The following is an 18811-nucleotide window of genomic DNA, read 5'->3' on the forward strand; positions in this document are numbered from 1 at the left end:
TGAACGGTCAGCGAAACACAAAGCGTCGGCAACGCAGCACCGGTCACAGCCCAGCATTATGGGCCACTTCGCTAAATGGAGACCCGAGGGTGTAATTTATGCCGAGACAAAGATGGCTATGCTGATAGCTGGAAGCAACATCCCGTTCTCATTTACGGATGTCTTCAACAAATCCGTGAAGGATATGTTCCTGGATTCAGAGATCGCTCGCCAGTACGCAAATGGCAGAACAAAGGCTACTCAAATAGTGAAAGGTAAGTGTTGTTGTTTTTTCTTCTAGTAAACAGCAAGCACAGTACAGTTAGTAGAACAACTGTGTTTTCATTACTGTGTATTTGATCAAGTCTTTCAAGTACAATAATGAGTAGATGAGTGTTATGTGTGTGTATATGTGTAAATAAATGAACACTGAAATTCAAGTATTTATTTTATTTATATATATATATATATATATAGCTAGAATTCACTGAGAGTCAAGTATTTCCTATATATATATATATATATATATATATATATATATATATATATATATATAAATGTGAAATACTTGACTTGGTGAATTCTAGCTGTAAATATACTCCTCCCCTCTTAACCACGACCCCCCCACCCCCCCCACCCCACCCCACCTCCCGAAATCGGAGGTCTCAAGGTTGGCAAGTATGCCCTAAACAAAAAGTATCGACTACAGAGTGATTACCATAGATGAACAAATATACATTTGTAGTAGACTAATCATTTCCAGACCAATTAAGTGAAATTGGATGATTCTCCGCTGATGATATGTCACGACACACTAATTTGCCATTGGTTGAAAATCATTGGTCTATACCGGGTTTCCCACAATACCATAGTAAATTCAGGGAGGGGTTTAGATGACGCCATCGTCTAATTTGTAATCAGATTTGTTGCTAGTCACTTTTTAAAAAAAGGAAATCTAAAAAAGTCTGAATACTTGCTAAAAAAAGTTATTTCCTGATATCCCTAGTGTGTGAATGTGAGTGTGAATGTTGTCTGTCTATCTGTGTTGGCCCTGCGATGAGGTGGCAACTTGTCCAGGGTGTACCCCGCCTTCCGCCCGATTGTAGCTGAGATAGGCTCCAGCGCCCCCCGCGACCCCAAAGGGAATAAGCGGTAGAAAATGGATGGATGTATTAGTTTTCTTTATCAGACCAGCTGCATATGAGATGTGTCAAGAAGCAGAGTTACGATGCCATCTACTGTACAGAGTTGGGACAACAAGCTCTATACTAACACACAGTCCCATTATAATGTGTTTATGAGTGAGGGTGAACAGGTAGCACCAAATCTATTTACAGTTGGACAACACCAATTTATTTAACAAATAAATACATGTATGGGAAGCACTGAGTATGTTCCCTGTGAGTGACTGGCCACAATTCTAGAGTGTACCTCCACTTATAGGCTGGAATATGCTCCAGCTCACACATGACCCTAATAAAGACAGGCAATATAAAAAAATTATAACACTCCAGACATTTCATTAGGTACACCTGCACAATGTCTTTGATCCTTCTATTGTATTGGATGGATTGCAAGTTAATGGACTTTTACCAGGCCCAAATCTGGATGTCAAAAGAGCAGGACCATTTTTGGCCGACAGTTTTTTTTTATTGGTCGCCCGAATACAGCTGAGATAGGTTTCAGCACCCCCCGTGACCCTGAAAGGGACACGCGGTAGAAAATGGATGGATGGATGGTTGTCAGTATATTGTAAAAATATAATTTATTATTTTGATTTTTAAACTTACATTATATATTTCGATAATATAACAATATACAGAAAATCTGCTGGATAGAAGAGTGAAGAATGCAATAAATATACAATAAATCCATTAAAAAACACAACTACCAATGGTTAATAACTGTTCATGAGTCCTAGTGTGAGTGTGAATGTTGTCTGTCTATCTGTGTTGGCCCTGCGATGAGTTGGCGACTTGTCCAGGGTGTACCTCGCCTTCCGCCCGAAGCAGCTGAGATAGGCTCCAGCAACCCCGCCGCAAACCCGAACGGGACAAGAGGTAGAAAAATGGATGGATGGAGTCTGAGGTGAATATATAGATAGCGTATCTATATTGGCCTTCATTAGATTGGTTTTTGGCATATTTACAAAATGTATCCCCCATTTTTTTATCCTCTAAGCGCCCTCACTGAGCAATCACTTACTGGAATTGACTTCCACAATATCTGGTATCAATCACCAGCTAGTGGGTTTTAAGAATAGACTAAGAGGAGAAGTATTGCGGAAAGAGATTATTCTAGATTGTACCTAATGCCATGACTGGTTTTATTGATTATTGACTATTTTATTGATTATGGGACTAGCAGTAGAAAATGGATGGATAGTACTTTTTCGTCACTTATTGTTTGTCTTTGGTACACTAATGTGTATATTTCGGTCTCTGGGGGAGACCGAAAGCAATGGATGTCGAGTGGGTCTGACATAATATTGTGAGAGTCCAGTCCATAGTGGATCCAACATAATAGTAAGAGTCCAGTCCAGTTTTGTGATTGTGTGATGTTTTTTTGCCTGGACCCCAGGAAAAATAGTCTCCACGTACTGCGGTGTAGACTAATGAGGATCCTTAATAAACTAAACTGGTAAAAGGTTGGACACTCAAATGAAAAAAAGTGTTAAAACAAAAAGCTTTTTTGACACCTATAGAGAACAATCAATTCAACAGTATTTCTGGTGTAGCACTGCATTTTAAATATTAAAAACACATCATAGTGCGATGCTGTCATTGTAACTGGTGCAAAAGTAAGTCAAGCAAAACGGAGCGTTAATACGCTTTGTAGTAAAGTCGAGAATATCTGACGTCATGAAGATGTGCCCTTATGCTGTCGTGCGGCGCCACACTGCCACTTGTGGACATTTTCGGTACTACGTGACGTCGGCGTCGTGCGCGTCCAGACGCTGTCATGGTTAGGAGGAAACTCCTCCCAGCACAAGACACCGCGTCCTGTCGCCTCTCCAGCGCTATGGTCTCCTGGATCATCTCCAGACTTGTGGTGTAAGTCATTTAAAAAAATATATTTTCACTGAAACAACAATAATGTGTGGTTTGATTCTTGCGCGTCGTAATCGTCACGCAGCGGAGGGCATGTCGGATTTATGGTTGTTGTTGGTGTGTGAGGAGAATAAGAAACGCTTCGAGATGACATGAAACACTCCACCAGGAATGCGACAGTGTCACTGTTATGATTATTAATAATGACACGGTGATGTTGTGTGACACGCTATGAGAGCGGTCCTGTGTTTATGTCCCACATTGGAGGAGAAAAAAACAAAAGGGATGGGTCAGCCTTCTCGGGTTACAGCCTTTCATGACATTATTAAGATCATTAAATATAGCAATGCAACGGCCCACTGCAAAAACAAAATAAGCTAACTAATATTGCCCTGTTTTATATTTAGCCTGGTGTGATTCAGCGCCATGACACACACAGGCCTGCCTATATGCCCCACAAAATAAAGCAGTTCAATTTAGACGAGGACTAAAAATATAGGCCTATGTATCAAATGTATATTTCACAACCACACCCGTACTCCCCAAATAAAACAGGTTAAATGAGTGTTGTCTGCAAAGTGTGCTTGGCCGGAGAGGTGCAACAGCATATGCGGGTTAGTAACTTGATCGGATCGCCCTCACAGCTGTTGCCGGCTATAGTGCTCCTCAGGCGGGAGGACGCAGGTGTCTTCACACGAATAGAACCGCGAAGGGACATGCATGCTTTATAACTTTGTCTCAGTGTGTAAAAAAAAAACCGTTCTGACTTCTTACTGGGCCCTGAACGTAACATACGCTTGGTGACATCATTGTCATACAGGAATTGGCATTTATTCACACTGGGGTGTCCAAAGTGCGGCACAGTAGCCATTTGTGGAGCTTGTTTTTGACACACTGTTGAAGTCAAATTAATCAATAAGGCACAATATATAGTGCCTTATATTTTTAATATAAATTTAATATCAAAGGACATCCACATCCTTTTAAGTATTTGTCAATATATCTTAGAGCAGGGGTCTTCAATGTTTACCAGACCCAGACAGACACATATAAATGGTAAATGGTTAATGGGTTATACTTGTATAGCGCTTTTCTACCTTCAAGGTACTCAAAGCGCTTTGACACTATTTCCACATTCACCCATTCACACACACATTCACACACTGATGGCGGGAGCTGCCATGCAAGGCGCTAACCAGCAGCCATCAAGAGCAAGGGTGAAGTGTCTCGCTCAAGGACACAACGGACGTGACGAGGTTGGTAGAAGGTGGGGATTGAACCAGGAACCCTCAAGTTGCTGGCACGGCCACTTTCCCAATAGCGCCATGCCGTATATGTCTTGTATAAAATTGTGTGTCCCAAAGGTACCGTGTTCACTTTCGGTTGCTGGTGTTATCTTTCTTCTGCTTGTGTTGTATTGTTTTACTCAAACACTTGTGATTAAGGGCTGTATAAATAAACTTTGATTGGGCAGCACGGTGATACAAGGGTTAGTACGTGTGCCTCACAATACGAAGGTCCTGGGTTCGATCCTGGGGTCGGGATTTTTCTGTGTGGAGTTTGCATGTTCTCCCTGTGACTACGTGGGTTCCCTCTGGGTATTCCCGCTTCCTCCCACCTCCAAAAACATGCACCTGGGGATAGGTTGATTGGCAACACTAAATGGGCCCTAGTGTGTGAATGTGAGTGTGAATGTTGTCTGTCTATCTGTGTTGGCCCTGTGATGAGACAGCGACTTGTCCAGGGTGTACCCCGCCTCCCGCCCGAATGCAGCTGAGACAGGCTCCAGCATCCGACACTGAAAAGGACAAGCGGTAGAAAATGGATGGATGATGAACATTAACTAAAACTACTGCTAGAAGATAGATACTTTTCAGTGTTATGCTTATTTTAACAATTGTCTGTGTTTTTGTTGTTGTGTTGTTCATATTGTTAGATTGTTGATATTGTTTGATTTATTTATTACAGTAGATTGTTTACAAAATCAGAGAATAAGAAGAAATTAATACAGGATGACTTTGGGGGGGGAAAGCCACAATAATATTTTAATGAGAGTTAATACACAAGTTTTTGGTTTGACTTGTTTTATACTATTCACTTTATTAATCTAACAGTTGTATGGAATAAAAGGGTATTAAGTCAATGAACTGTGAAATATTGTGAACATTTGTTTGCCTAAAACCCTTGTCCTATACATTTTAATCTGATTCTAATGTAGTCTTGATCAGCAAATTGAAGGAAAAACACTCAATTATCAATATTGGCAATGCCGTATCACACACCCCTAAAGTAGTGACACATAAGCATAAAACAATTTTGCATCCTAATATTAATGTTTTCTTTCAGACTGGTATTTGGTACACTATATCCTGCCTACTCATCCTATAAAGCTGTGAAGTCAAAAGATGTGAGAGAATATGTGAGTACACTACATTTGTATTTCATATTCAGTGTATAGTTTTGTTGGCAAGCTTAACACTGGAATGCTAATAATTTAAGGCAATTTTTTTCATCTGTCTGTCTATTAAGAATGAAAAATATCTGTAATGCAATTCATCGCTTCATTATCTCTGTCGGAACTGTATTGAACAATACTGTTACAGGACAAGACAATCGCTCACTTTTGATGTCATAATCATTGGCAAGCTAATTTGATGATATTGTATTTTGAGTTACTCTACCACACTATTCCATACACCGATGTCAGTGTTCCCCATGCAGTGGTACCTCAATATAAGAGTGTATTGAGATAAGAGTTGTCTCTCGGCTAATTGTTATGCCTAAAGTTACAAACAACCCGCCATTAGTTGGTGCAGCGAATGCCACAGTGAACCCCAAAACATCTTGTCTTGCTCGCTAACTTACTCAGTGGCCTAGTGGTTAGAGTGTCTGCCCTGAGATTGGTAGGTTGTGAGTTCAAACCCCGGCCGAGTCACACCAAAGACTATAAAAATGGGACCCATTACCTCTCTGCTTGGCGCTCAGCATAAAAGGTTCGAATTAGGGGTTAAATCACCAAAAAAATGATTCCTGGTCGCGGCCACTGCTCCCCACTGCTCCCCTTACCTCCCAGGGGGTGAACAAGGGGATGGGTCAAATGCAGAGGACACATTTCACCACACCTTGTGTGTGTGTGACAATCATTGGTACTTTAACTTTAACTTAACATTAGCTTATAGCTAGAGATGGAAATAACTTTGTTTTACAACCATGGAAAGGAAGAAAGTGAGTAAAGGACAGTGCTGAAAAGGATGATATTCATTGAAATAAAGAAATAGTTAATCAAACATGACAGAGTGTGTCGCCAACTTGGTGAAGCAGTTTGATCATAGCACTGCTAGTCTGAACTATACTGAGGCAGAATGAGTCTAACGTCAGCCAAGAATGCTAAAATAATATCTAAATGGTCAACATTTGTTCATTAAAATATGGAAAAGCTGCTGATGGTGTGTTTGACGCAACTGGAAGAAGATACCATAGAAGTCCACTCCCCAAGGTAAATGTGTGCATTGTTATTACTGTACTTCATAAAACTACTGTAGTTTTTAGTAGTATATATATAAGTTGTATTGTTTTTATGCAATATTTGTATTCAAATAGGGTTTTTCTTTTTTAAAAGACATGTTAAAATTGTATTGGGGATAAGCACCATTACATTGATTTAAATTTCAATCTAAGATGCAAGTGTTTTAAGTTAAGAGCTCAGTCACAGAACCAATTAATTAATTGAAGAGGGGGAGTTACACAGGTCCGGTGGCCACGGATGAAGCGCTGGCTGTCCAGAGTCTGGACCCAGGGTGGATCACTCGTCTGTGCATCGGTTGGGGACGTCTCTGCGCTGCTGACCTGTCTCCGCTCGGGATGGTCTCCTGCTGGCCCCACTATGGACTGGACTCTCACTATTATGTTAGATCCACTATAGACTAGACCAGGGGTGGGCAATTAATTTTACCGGGGGCCGCATCAGCAACCCGAGCACTGCTGGAGGGCCACACCGACAATATTTCAATTACATTTTGCTCAAATTATTTTTGATATACCGTAAGATAAATAATAATAATAATAATATTTTCATTTAACCTAACTTATCTTTATACAAAAGCAGATGGCTTTTGATGGTTTTATTTTTAACACTTTCTTACACAACACTTCCTGATGTGTAATACAATGCAAAAATTTCAATTTCTGTCACTTTATCCTGCATCCTCTTTGTTGTGAACGTATCACGCCTGCAAGGTGATTGGTGAAGAAGGAGCTACAATTGGTGTCAGAAGTGGGATGAAATGCCTCCCAGTTCGCCTTGCCATCAAACCTGGGAGTCTTCATTGAGGGCGGAATTCCCCCATGCCAAGCAACGTGCGCTGCACCTGTCGACGCTGCCTCTCTCCTTCCTCCCACTCTCTCTTTGCGACGAGCTCCTCACGTCCGGGATTCACAGACATCAGCAGTCGCTGCCGGCACCTTTCAATCTTGACAAAGTCGCCAGGAAACATCGTGGCACGTGCCTCCCGATGACGTAGCAGGCTGAGCACACAAGTGGCGCAGTATGCGCACACAAGCAGCGGCAGTATGCGCAAAGTTTTACTTCTGACACCAATTGTAGCGTCCAGAAGAAGTGCACACCAAGTCTGACGCTCATTTTAAACTTTTATTGAGCAAGCTATACTAACACAGCTCAACTTATCTCGTTCCTTCCACACGCACGTCTATCCTCACTCCTCATTTCCGCAACTCAAGAACACAACATCAACTTCAGCAGGTCGTTACACTATATTCTTTAAACACAGCAACCTGTGTACCACACATTAAGCACATGTCATTACCTTTAATTTCTGTAAAGAAATACTTGGCAGTCCATGTCTTGTTGAAAACACGCCAGTCGTCATCAACTTTTCTTTTTTTAGCGTCTCGGGGATAACCGGGCATCACTTGTCGCTGTGCACCTTCACTCACAGGTTAAACACGGACATACGTCCATAAATAACACTTTTCAAAATAAAAGCAGCACAGTTGTATTGCACGCACGACCTAGATGTTTTTTTAAATTTATTTTGTAATTTGTGATTGCCGCTGTTCACATTCACTCACAATCGCGCACGAGCATACGTCCACACGGAAGTAATACAAATAACGCTTTTCAAAACAAAAGCAGCACCGTTGTATTGCACACTCAAGATAGATACTTTTTAAAATTTGTTTTGTAATTTATGATTGGCCTCACGCGGGCCGGACAGGGACGCACAAAGGGCCGAATGTGGCCCGCGCGCTGTAGAATGCCCAGGTCTGGACTAGACTCTCACAATATTATGTCAGATCCACTTGACGTCCATTGCACCGGTCGTCCGGGTGTGGGGGGGTCCCCACATCTGCGGTCCCTTCCAAGGTTTCTCATTTTTATCCCATTGGGTTGAGTTTTTCCTTGCCCTGATGTGGGATCTGAGCCGAGGATGTCGTTGTTGCTTGTGCAGCCCTTTGAGACACTCATGATTTAGGGCTATATAAGTAAACATTGATTGATTGAACTACAGATTGAACTACTCATTTATTTGTGGCGCTTTGCCGCAAATACATTTGGACCACCACAAGTAGATATGGCGCTGTTAGATCGTAATTCAGCTTCTTAACACAGCTCATACACACCTGGTCTGCTGGAGAATAAGAAGATGCAGCAAGAGAGAATAGTGTTGTAAGCACTAAAAGTGAAAGACTAGAGCGAAACACAGAAAGTGTTTCTGGCATAAAGAATCTCTGAAGTCTTGCATTTACTCTGAAATCAAACACAAGCGGTGATGAAAAGTATTCGCTGCGGGAGCGGAGATCTAGATATTCAGGACACCTCCACAAGCCCGGGGAGTTTGCATTACCATTGCCGTGAAAGGCAAAATGTGGAAACATGCAGAGCACCTCCACATGTGTGCAGACTAGCTTATGACTAGCGGGAGTCATGACGAAAATGATAGTGCTTCTATTGTTTAGTGACACTTTGCCCTCCTGGGGAAATAGATAAAACAGGGTTGTTTATTTTTTTATGGCACAATTAAGAGCCAAAATGATCAAAAAGGGAATAGGGAATGGGAAAATAGAAAAAAATGCAAAGTTGAAATGCTGATATTACAAAACCCAAAACCAGTGAAGTTGGCACGTTGTGTAAATAAAAACAGAATACAATGATTTGCAAATCCTTTTCAACCTATATTCAATTGAATAGACTGCAAAGACAAGATAATTAACGTTCGAACTGGAAAACTATATTTTTTGCAATTATTAGCTCATTTGGAATTTGATGCCTGCAACGTGTTTCAAAAAAGCTGGCACAAGTGGCAAAAAAGACGGAGAAAGTTGAGGAATGCCCATCAAACACTTATTTGGAACATCCCACAGATGAACAGGTTAATTGGGAACAGGTGGGTGCCATGATTGGGTATAAAAGCAGCTTCCATGAAATGCTCAGTCATTCACAAACAAGGATGGGGTGAGGGTCACCACTTTGTGACCAAATGTGTGAGCAAATTGTCGAACAGTTTAAGAACAACATTTCTCAATGAGTTATTATAAGGAATTTAGGGATTTCACCATCTACCATCCGTAATATCATCAAAAGGTTCAGAGAATCTGGAGAAATCACTGCACGTAAGCGATAATATTACAGACCTTCAATCCCTCAGGCGGTACTGCATCAAAAAGCGACATCAGTGTGTAAAGGATATCACCACATGGGTTCAGGAACACTTCAGAAAACCACTGTCAGTAACTAGTTTGTCGCTACATCTGAAAAGGGAAACCCATTTATCAACAACATCCAGAAACATTGCTGGATGGACTCATGCAAAGTGAAAAAATCTTCTGCCAAGTCCACATTTCAAATTGTTTTTGGAAACTGTGGACGCCGTGTACTCCGGAACAAAAAGGAAAAGAACCATCCGGATGGTTATAGGCGCAAAGTTCAAAAGCCAGCATCTGTGGTATGGGGATGTATTAGTGCCCAAGGCATGTGTACTGTAAAGGAACCAATAATGCTGAAAATTTACAGTACATACAGGTTTTGGAGCAACATATGTTGCCATCTAAGCAACGTTATCATGGACGCCCCTGCTAATTTCAGCAAGACAATGCCAAGCCAAGTGTTACAACAGTGTGGCTTCATAGTAAAAGAGTGCGGGTACTAGACTGGCCTGCCTTTAGTCCAGACCTGTCTCCCATTGAAAATGTGGGGCGCATTATGAAGCCTAAAATACCACAACGGAGACCCCGGACTGTTGAACAACTTAAGCTGTACATCAAGCAAGAATAGGAAATAATTCCACCTGAAAAGCTTAAAAAATTGGTCTACTCAGTTCCCAAATGTTTACTGAGTGTTGTTAAAAGGAAAGGCCATGTAACACAGTGGTAAAAATGCCCCTGTGCCAACTTTTTTTGAAATGTGTTTCTGCCATTAAATTCTAAGTTAATTATTATTTTCAAAAAAAAAATAAAGTTTCCAAGTTTGAACATTAAATATCTCTTGCCTTTGCAGTCTATTCATTTGAATAAAAGTTGAAAGGGATTTGCAAATCATTGTATTCTGTTTTTATTTACGAATTACACAACGTGCCAACTTCACTGGTTTTGGGTTTTGTAATAACACAAAGATGTCCTGTTAAATGTATGTATAAGATTGTTTTTTAGACTTTTTTTATATGTACATGTGTCATGGCCAATTACGCAAATTAGACAATTACTATTTGCGGACCACGGCTCGATTTTTTCGTGGGCCTGTGGTACATTATAGAAATAAAATAAACAGGAAAAACCCAGCCAAAATAGGGCAAAGGCAAAACATAAAGAGAAAAAAACTGGAAGTGTGAAGATGGCGCATAGCGGCTGTTGGCGTGATCACAAGATGCAGAGAAGGCAAGTGACGTGCAGACAGAAGTTCATTTAATTAGGCACCAGGCAGAAGTAAAGTAATACAGGTTGAACAGGAACACTGTGGCATTAACTAGATAATGAACCGGCACTGAAGGAGGGACCAAAGTGGAACTAAATAGAACTAATTAATTATGAGGAACAGGTGTGCTGACAGGACAAAAACAGAAAGTAAAGGTGCTGCAAAAAAACAGAGACTAAACAGGAAATGCTGTCAAAACTAGAGCACCAGGACAGAAAATGATGCAATAAAAAAGCAAAAAAGTCCAAACTGTCATGTAGAACAGTGACAGGAATGCTAATAACTAATAATAATTGTCTTTAAATAGACAGTAGGTATACATTTTAAGGCCTTTTTAAAGATATATATTGCAATGTTCCCTCTAAGCTGCGCGCTTGTGCAATTGCGCACTGCTCAAGTGTCCTCTGCGCACGGCAAATCTATGCCACGCACAAAATCAAATAAAAAAATAAGCGCATAACAATTTTCGACACACGGACACGACAGAGAAAACAGTTTTCGTCATCGTTGTTCAAATATTGTAACGTCTGTCGAGACGCTTTGAGGACATGAATTCCATCGATCACTTTACTGAGCAAAACTCTTTATTGTCAGCCATAAACACATCAGCAAAACATTAGTAAAAAAATTATATCTAGCAAAATCGGTCATTTTCTGCAGTACAAACCAGACCAAAAGCAACTTTGTTATATCAACAGCAGCCGCTCGCTCTTTCTCACTTGCGCCAACATATGCACATATGGCACTTAGCCAGTGATGCGTTTACAGCCACACAAAAAGTCGGACAACTCCAACACCACACAAAGTGTCATTCCAGGTCGTTACACTATGATTTACCAATCAAATGTGTGCTTATTCTAGTGTCATTTATTAGGAATCTTAATTTATAAATATGAATCATTAAATGCTGTTAGTATATTAAATAAATACTAATAAAAATATATTTTTTACAAACAGGAAGTTGCAGGAATGTACACATGATCCCCTGCTTACATCTCATTGTGCAACATGTGAATGTTTTAATGGGAACTAAATGCAATGTCTGAAAGGGGTACAAACTATTTCCAAAGCAGGACCTCCACCCAGACAAACAATACAAGTACACAGTTCATGAAAAACAATATTTTTTGTTATTGTCATTGTAAGTGGGCCTAAACACTTATATTAGAAAATAACCTCATGGAAATGACTGCTGTCATTTGATTATAATAATAAGAGAATGTTGTCTGTCTATCTGTGTTGGCCCTGCGATGAGGTGGGGACTTGTCCAGGGTGTACCCCGCCTTACGCCCGAATGCAGCTGAGATAGGCTCCAGCACCCCTCGCGACCCTGAAAGGGACAAGCGGTAGAAAATGGATGGATGGTCGGAGATTTAACTTGTTATTTAGTCAGGTTTGGGACAGGTGTGCTGCTGGTGTAGCCACAGTGTGCACGTCTGATGTTGCTCACATGGGCTCCACTGAATGCTCAGGTAGTTTTTGCGTTTGCTCACACACATGAAACATTAGAGGGAACATTGATATATTGTATGCACAACTTCAATGCCAATTATACAAATAGACAAAGACGCCAGTTCAACCCCTCACCATAATCACAATATTTGCATCAGTATCTGCAAAACCAGTATCAGGTATCGATACTGTCAGTGTCCAATGTTAAAGTACGTGCACTTACACACTTGATCATGACTCTCACAATTGTAATTCTCACAATTCTGTTTTGATGAAGAGTTACAACACAATTCAAGTGAATACTATTGTTAGATGGTTAAAAATAAATTCTATCATAGAGCGTGATCATTGTGTGATAATAATAATAATAATAATGGATTAGATGGGCTCACCACTCATGGGAGGGGCCATAGAGGTCGGGTGGAGTGTGAGCTGGGCGGCAGCCGAAGGCAGGGCACTTGGCGGTCCGACCCTCGGCTACATAAGCTAGCTCTTGGGACGTAGAACGTCACCTCGCTGGGGGGGAAGGGGCCTGAGCTAGTGCGCGAGGCCGAGAAGTTTCGACTAGATATAGTCAGACTCACCTCGACCCACAGCAAGGGCTCTGGAACCAGTTCCCTTGAGAGGGGCTGGACTCTCTTCCACTCTGGCGGTACCTCTGGATTGGCAGACCGGGGTGGTGGTTCCTCTCTTTAAGAAGGGGAACCGGAGGGTGTGTTCCAACTATCATGGGATCACACTCCTCAGCCTTCCCGGTAAGGTCTATTCAGGTGTACTGGAGAGGAGGCTACGCCGGATAGTCGAACCTTGGATTCAGGAGGAACAGTGAAGTGTGAAGTGAGCTGGGGTAGCAATTCTTGTTGCCCCCCGGCTCAAAGTCTGCACGTTGGAGTTCAACCCAGTAGACGAGAGGGTAGCTTCCCTCCGCCTTCGGGTGGGGGGAGGGGTCCTGACTGTTGTTTGTGCTTACACACCAAACAGCAGTTCAGAGTACCCACGCTTTTTGGATTCACTCGAGGGAGTACTGGAAAGTGCTCCCCCGGGTGATTCCCTTGTCCTACTGGGGGACTTCAACGCTCATGTTGGCAACGCCAGTGGAACCTGGAGAGGCGTGATTGGGAAGAATGGCCGCCCGGATCTGAACCCGAGTGGTGTTTTGTTATTGGACTTTTGTGCTCGTCACAGATTGTCCATAACAAACACCATGTTCAAACATAAGGGTGTCCATATGTGCACTTGGCACCAGGACACCCTAGGCCGCAGTTCCATGATCGACTTTGTAGTTGTGTCATCGGATTTGCGGCCTCATGTTTTGGACACTCGGGTGAAGAGAGTGGCGGAGCTTTCTACCGATCACCACTTGGTGGTGAGTTGGCTGCGATGGTGGGGGAGGATGCCGGACAGAAATGGCAGGCCCAAACGCATTGTGAGGGTCTGCTGGGAACGTCTGGCAGAGTCTCCTGTCAGAGAGAGTTTCAATTCCCACCTCCGGAAGAACTTTGAACATGTCACGAGGGAGGTGCTGGACATTGAGTCCGAGTGGACCATTTTCCGCACCTCTATTGTCGAGGCGGCTGATTGGAGCTGTAGCCGCAAGGTAGTTGGTGCCTGTCGTGGCGGTAATCCTAGAACCCATTGGTGGACACTGGCGGTGAGGGATGCCGTCGAGCTGAAGAAGGAGTCCTATCGGGTTCTTTTGGCTCATAGGTCTCCGGAGGCAGTGGACAGGTACCGACACGCCAAGCGGTGTGCGGCTTCAGCGGTCGCAGAGGCAAAAACTCGGACATGGGAGGAGTTCGGGGAAGCCATGGAAAACGACTTCCAGACGGCTTCGAAGCGATTCTGGACCACCATCTGCCGTCTCAGGAAGGGGAAGCAGTGCACTGTCAACACCGTATATGGTGCGGATGGTGTTCTGCTGACCTCAACTGCGAATGTTGTGGATCGGTGGAGGGAATACTTCGAAGACCTCCTCAATCCCACCAACACGTCTTCCTATGAGGAAGCAGTGCCTTGGGAATCTGTGGTGGGCTCTCCTATTTCTGGGGCTGAGGTACCTGAGGTAGTTAAAAAGCTCCTCGGTGGCAAGGCCCCGGGGGTGGATGAGATTGGCTCTGGATGCTGTGGGGCTGTCTTGGTTGACAAGACTCTGCAGCATCGCGTGGACATCGGGGGCGGTACCTCTGGATTGGCAGACCGGGGTGGTGATTCCTCTCTTTAAGAAGGGGAACCGGAGGGTGTGTTCCAACTATCATGGGATCACACTCCTCAGCCTTCCCGGTAAGGTCTATTCAGGTGTACTGGAGAGGAGGCTACGCCGGATAGTCGAACCTCGGATTCAGGAGGAACAGTGAAGTGTGAAGTGAAGTGAATTATATTTATATAGCGCTTTTTCTCTAGTGACTCAAAGCGCTTTACATAGTGAAACCCAATATCTAAGTTACATTTAAACCAGTGTGGGTGGCACTGGGAGCAGGTGGGTAAAGTGTCTTGCCCAAGGACACAACGGCAGTGACTAGGATGACGGAAGCTGGGATCGAACCTGGAGCCCTCAAGTTAATGGCACGGCCACTCTACCAACCGAGCTATACCACCACAGTGTGGTTTTCGTCCTGGTCGTGGAACTGTGGACCAGCTCTATACTCTCGGCAGGGTCCTTGAGGGTGCATGGGAGTTTTCCCAACCAGTCTACATGTGCTTTGTGGACTTGGAGAAGGCATTCGACCGTGTCCCTCTGGAAGTCCTGTGGAGAGTGCTCAGAGAGTATGGTTTATCGGACTGTCTGATTGTGGCGGTCCGTTCCCTGTACGATCAGTGTCAGAGCTTGGTTCGCATTGCCGGCAGTAAGTCGGACCCGTTTCCAGTGAGGGTTGGACTCCGCCTAGGCTGCCCTTTGTCACCGATTCTGTTCATAACTTTTATGGACAGCATTTCTAGGCACAGTCAGGGCGTTGAGGGGATCCAGTTTGGTGGCTGCAGGATTAGGTCTCTGCTTTTTGCAGATGATGTGGTCCTGATGGCTTCTTCTGGCCAGGATCTTCAGCTCTCACTGGATCGGTTCACAGCCGAGTGTGAAGCAACTGGGATGAGAATCAGCACCTCCAAGTCCGAGTCCATGGTTCTCGCCCGGAAAAGGGTGGAATGCCATCTCGGGGTTGGGGAGGAGACCCTGCCCCAAGTGGAGGAGTTCAAGTACCTAGGAGTCTTGTTCGCGAGTGAGGGAAGAGTGGATCGTGAGATCGACAGGCGGGTTGGTGCGGCGTCTTCAGTAATGCGGACGCTGTATCGATCCGTTGTGGTGAAGAAGGATCTGAGCCGGAAGGCAAAGCTATCAATTTGCCTGTCGAGCTACGTTCCCATCCTCACCTTTGGTCATGAGCTTTGGGTTATGACCGAAAGGACAAGGTCACAGGTACAAGCGGTCGAAATGAGTTTCCTCCGCCGGGTGGCGGGGCTCTCCCTTAGAGATAGGGTGAGAAGCTCTGCCATCCGGGAGGAGCTCAAAGTAAAGCCGCTGCTCCTCCACATTGAGAGGAGCCAGATGAGGTGGTTCGGGCATCTGGTCAGGATGCCACCCGAAAGCCTCCCTAGGGAGGTGTTTAGGGCACATCCAACCGGTAGGAGGCCACGGGGAAGACCCAGGACACGTTGGGAAGACTATGTCTCCCGGCTGGCCTGGGAACGCTTCGGGATCCCCCGGGAAGAGCTAGACGAAGGGGCTGGGGAGAGGAAAGTCTGGGCTACCCTGCTTAGGCTGTTGCCCCCGCGACCCGACCTCGGATAAGCGGAAGAAGATGGATGGATTAGATTTTAATAGAGCTTTTTTAGACACACAAATAGACTGTATTGTGACATCATTCATCATCTACATTGACCACAAATATGAATGTAAGACTTGTTTTTGCTACCATATTTTATGAGTTTAACTCAAAGATCTAAAAATGTTTCTATATACACAAAAGACCTATTCCTCTCAAATATTGTTCACAAATCTGTCTAAATCTGTGTTAGTGATCATGGCCGTAACTACCATTGCGGACACCGAGGTCAAGTCCTCTGTATTTTTTAAGTGACAAAAAGAAGATATGACTGACGCAAAATGTACTTTGTATAGAAAATTGTGCACGCTGTACTTTACCACGCCTGCACAGTACTGTGCAATCATCTTCTCACAATATACGATCTTTGGTCATGCACTGCCGGCTGCAACTCCAGCAACGTAACACAAGGACATCCACTTTTACTATAAACATCATCCGATCCGAAATGTGGTGTCAACATAACATTAACATTAAATTATACTGACATAACCAATGTCGGTTTCATCTGAAAAAAATTGATGTGAAACGCTGTCGGGGAAAATACCGTTGTCATGTCAGCCAGGTTCTGTTCACAGAGATCAAGCCCACTCGCCCTAAACTTAGCTGCGCGTAGGTCTTTGCGATCCGTGGGGGATCCCATTTGGTGTAGAGAAGCACAGCACGTGTCAAATGTGAATTATTGAATGACAAGGCCTTTCACATAAAATTTACCCCAAACGTATTCCTGGCCACGTCATGCTCTGTCACTGATACAGTCTAATAATATGAAAATATATTTCCCTTTCAAACTTCTGGCAGCTTTTGTGGCGCGTGTCATTAAATCTTAGTTGCTAATTATCAGGTCGTGGGTTCAATCCCCGGTCATACGTTTGTAGTTGAAATTATGGAAAGGTTTTAATTTTATGTTTTATTGATGTCAGCATATTAATAAAAAAAGTGGACTTTTACAAAAGCATGCTGATTATCAAAGATGGTAGATAATATTACACGTGATAGTTCTACCTCAAGTGAAAGCTTTTGTTATTCTGGAAATTCATTGTGTTGCTCAAGGTAATATTACTTATATGGTGCTGGGATACCCAGGATTCTTGAACCACCAATTTTTTACCTGAGGCCCATTGTTGTGCCATTCACCCGAGACCGTCACCTCAATTTGCAGCATGACAATGATGGCCCCATGTTGCAAGGATCTGTACACAATTCCTGGAAGCTGAAAACATCCCAGTTCTTGCATGGCCAGCATACTCACCGGACATGTCACCCATTGAGCATGTTAGGGATGCTGTGGATCGGCGTATAAGATAGCGTGTTTCGTTTCCTGCCAATATGGTTGTACAACTTCTGATCCTTATATTGTGTTGTTTGAACCTTGTAGAGCAGTGTGACATCCGAGTGTAACATTCACTGACTGACATCCCTGTTGTGCAGTCGTTTCACTTGATCAGCGCTAGCTAGCAGCTAGCTGCTAAGCTAACGAAGCTAGCGCGGAGAAAGGCGTCGCCGGTCAGAAGGAATCTACTCCTGCACACCGTGACCAGGACTTCTCGGAAGACAGCAGGAACTTCACTCGGTGACAGAAAACACAGTGAGTATGGCTTCCTGCGCGTCTTGCACCTTACTCACGGAGAGGCTGGCTCTGCTAGAGGGCCGTGTCCGCCAGTTAGAGCAGAGTAATCTCGTAACTTTAGATGTTGTGGACACATCTGCTAGCGTTAGCTGTAGCGAGCTAACTAGCCCAGCCTGTAGTAGTCCTAAGCGGCCTACAAGCTACGGTGTACCGGTTGAGACGCATAATAGATTTAGCTCTTTAGCTAGTCCTACACCCCAGTCTACCGGGCACCACACCTTAGTCATAGGGGACTCCATCACCCGAAACATAAAGCTTAGCAAACCAGCCACAATTAAGTGCATCCCTGGGGCCAGAGCACCTGACATTGAGGCTAATCTTAGGGAGCTAACTCGCAACAGGCCTAGTAAACACGTACGACAGGCTAATCGCACCACTAGTTATGCGAATATAGTTGTACACGTTGGCTCCAATGACACTAGAATGAGACAGTCAGAGATTACAAAGAGAAACATAGCCAGGACTTGTGATCTCGCTAGAAAGATGTCCAGGCATCAAGTAATTGTCTCTGGCCCCCTGCCTGCGAGAGGCAATGATGAGAGATATAGCAGATTAGTCTCGCTTAACAAGTGGCTGGCTAGCTTCTGTAGACAACAGGGACTAACGTTTATTGATAATTGGCCCTCTTTCTGGGGCAAACCAGGCCTGCTGATGAGAGACGGCCTTCACCCTAACCAGGAAGGCGCCATCATCCTGTCTAAAAACATAGACTACTGTTTAAGTCACATTTGACTAACTACACTAGAGCAAGCCCGGTCACAGGCAATTACAGAGCCTGCTAGTCCGGGTGAGGAGTCAGTTAAGCTAGAACTAGCCAGCACCAGGCTGGATAATTCCTGTACGCATAGCAATTTTCTTAGAATAACACACAACTCACATAATGTGTTTTCTGTTGTGAATGTGTCCGGGGTAGATATGCATTCTACTGAGGTGGCAAATCATGATGCGTTCAGTC

The 18811-nt window shown here is 43.7% G+C and overlaps 1 protein-coding gene across 1 annotated transcript in view; it reads left to right on the forward strand.

The window, feature by feature from the left end:
• The first annotated feature begins 2903 nt into the window (after positions 1 to 2903).
• reep1 (receptor accessory protein 1) overlaps positions 2904 to 18811 on the forward strand; it is a 45310-nt gene continuing 29402 nt past the window's right edge. Inside the window, exons 1-2 of the mRNA XM_061968901.2 lie at positions 2904 to 3032; positions 5376 to 5448. Of these exons, the coding sequence (XP_061824885.2) occupies positions 2941 to 3032; positions 5376 to 5448 (165 nt within the window). The 5' untranslated portion in view covers positions 2904 to 2940. The remainder of the gene's footprint in view (positions 3033 to 5375; positions 5449 to 18811) is intronic.

The sequence above is a fragment of the Nerophis lumbriciformis genome, linkage group LG08 (genome assembly GCF_033978685.3).
Source record: "Nerophis lumbriciformis linkage group LG08, RoL_Nlum_v2.1, whole genome shotgun sequence".
Taxonomy (NCBI): domain Eukaryota; kingdom Metazoa; phylum Chordata; class Actinopteri; order Syngnathiformes; family Syngnathidae; genus Nerophis; species Nerophis lumbriciformis.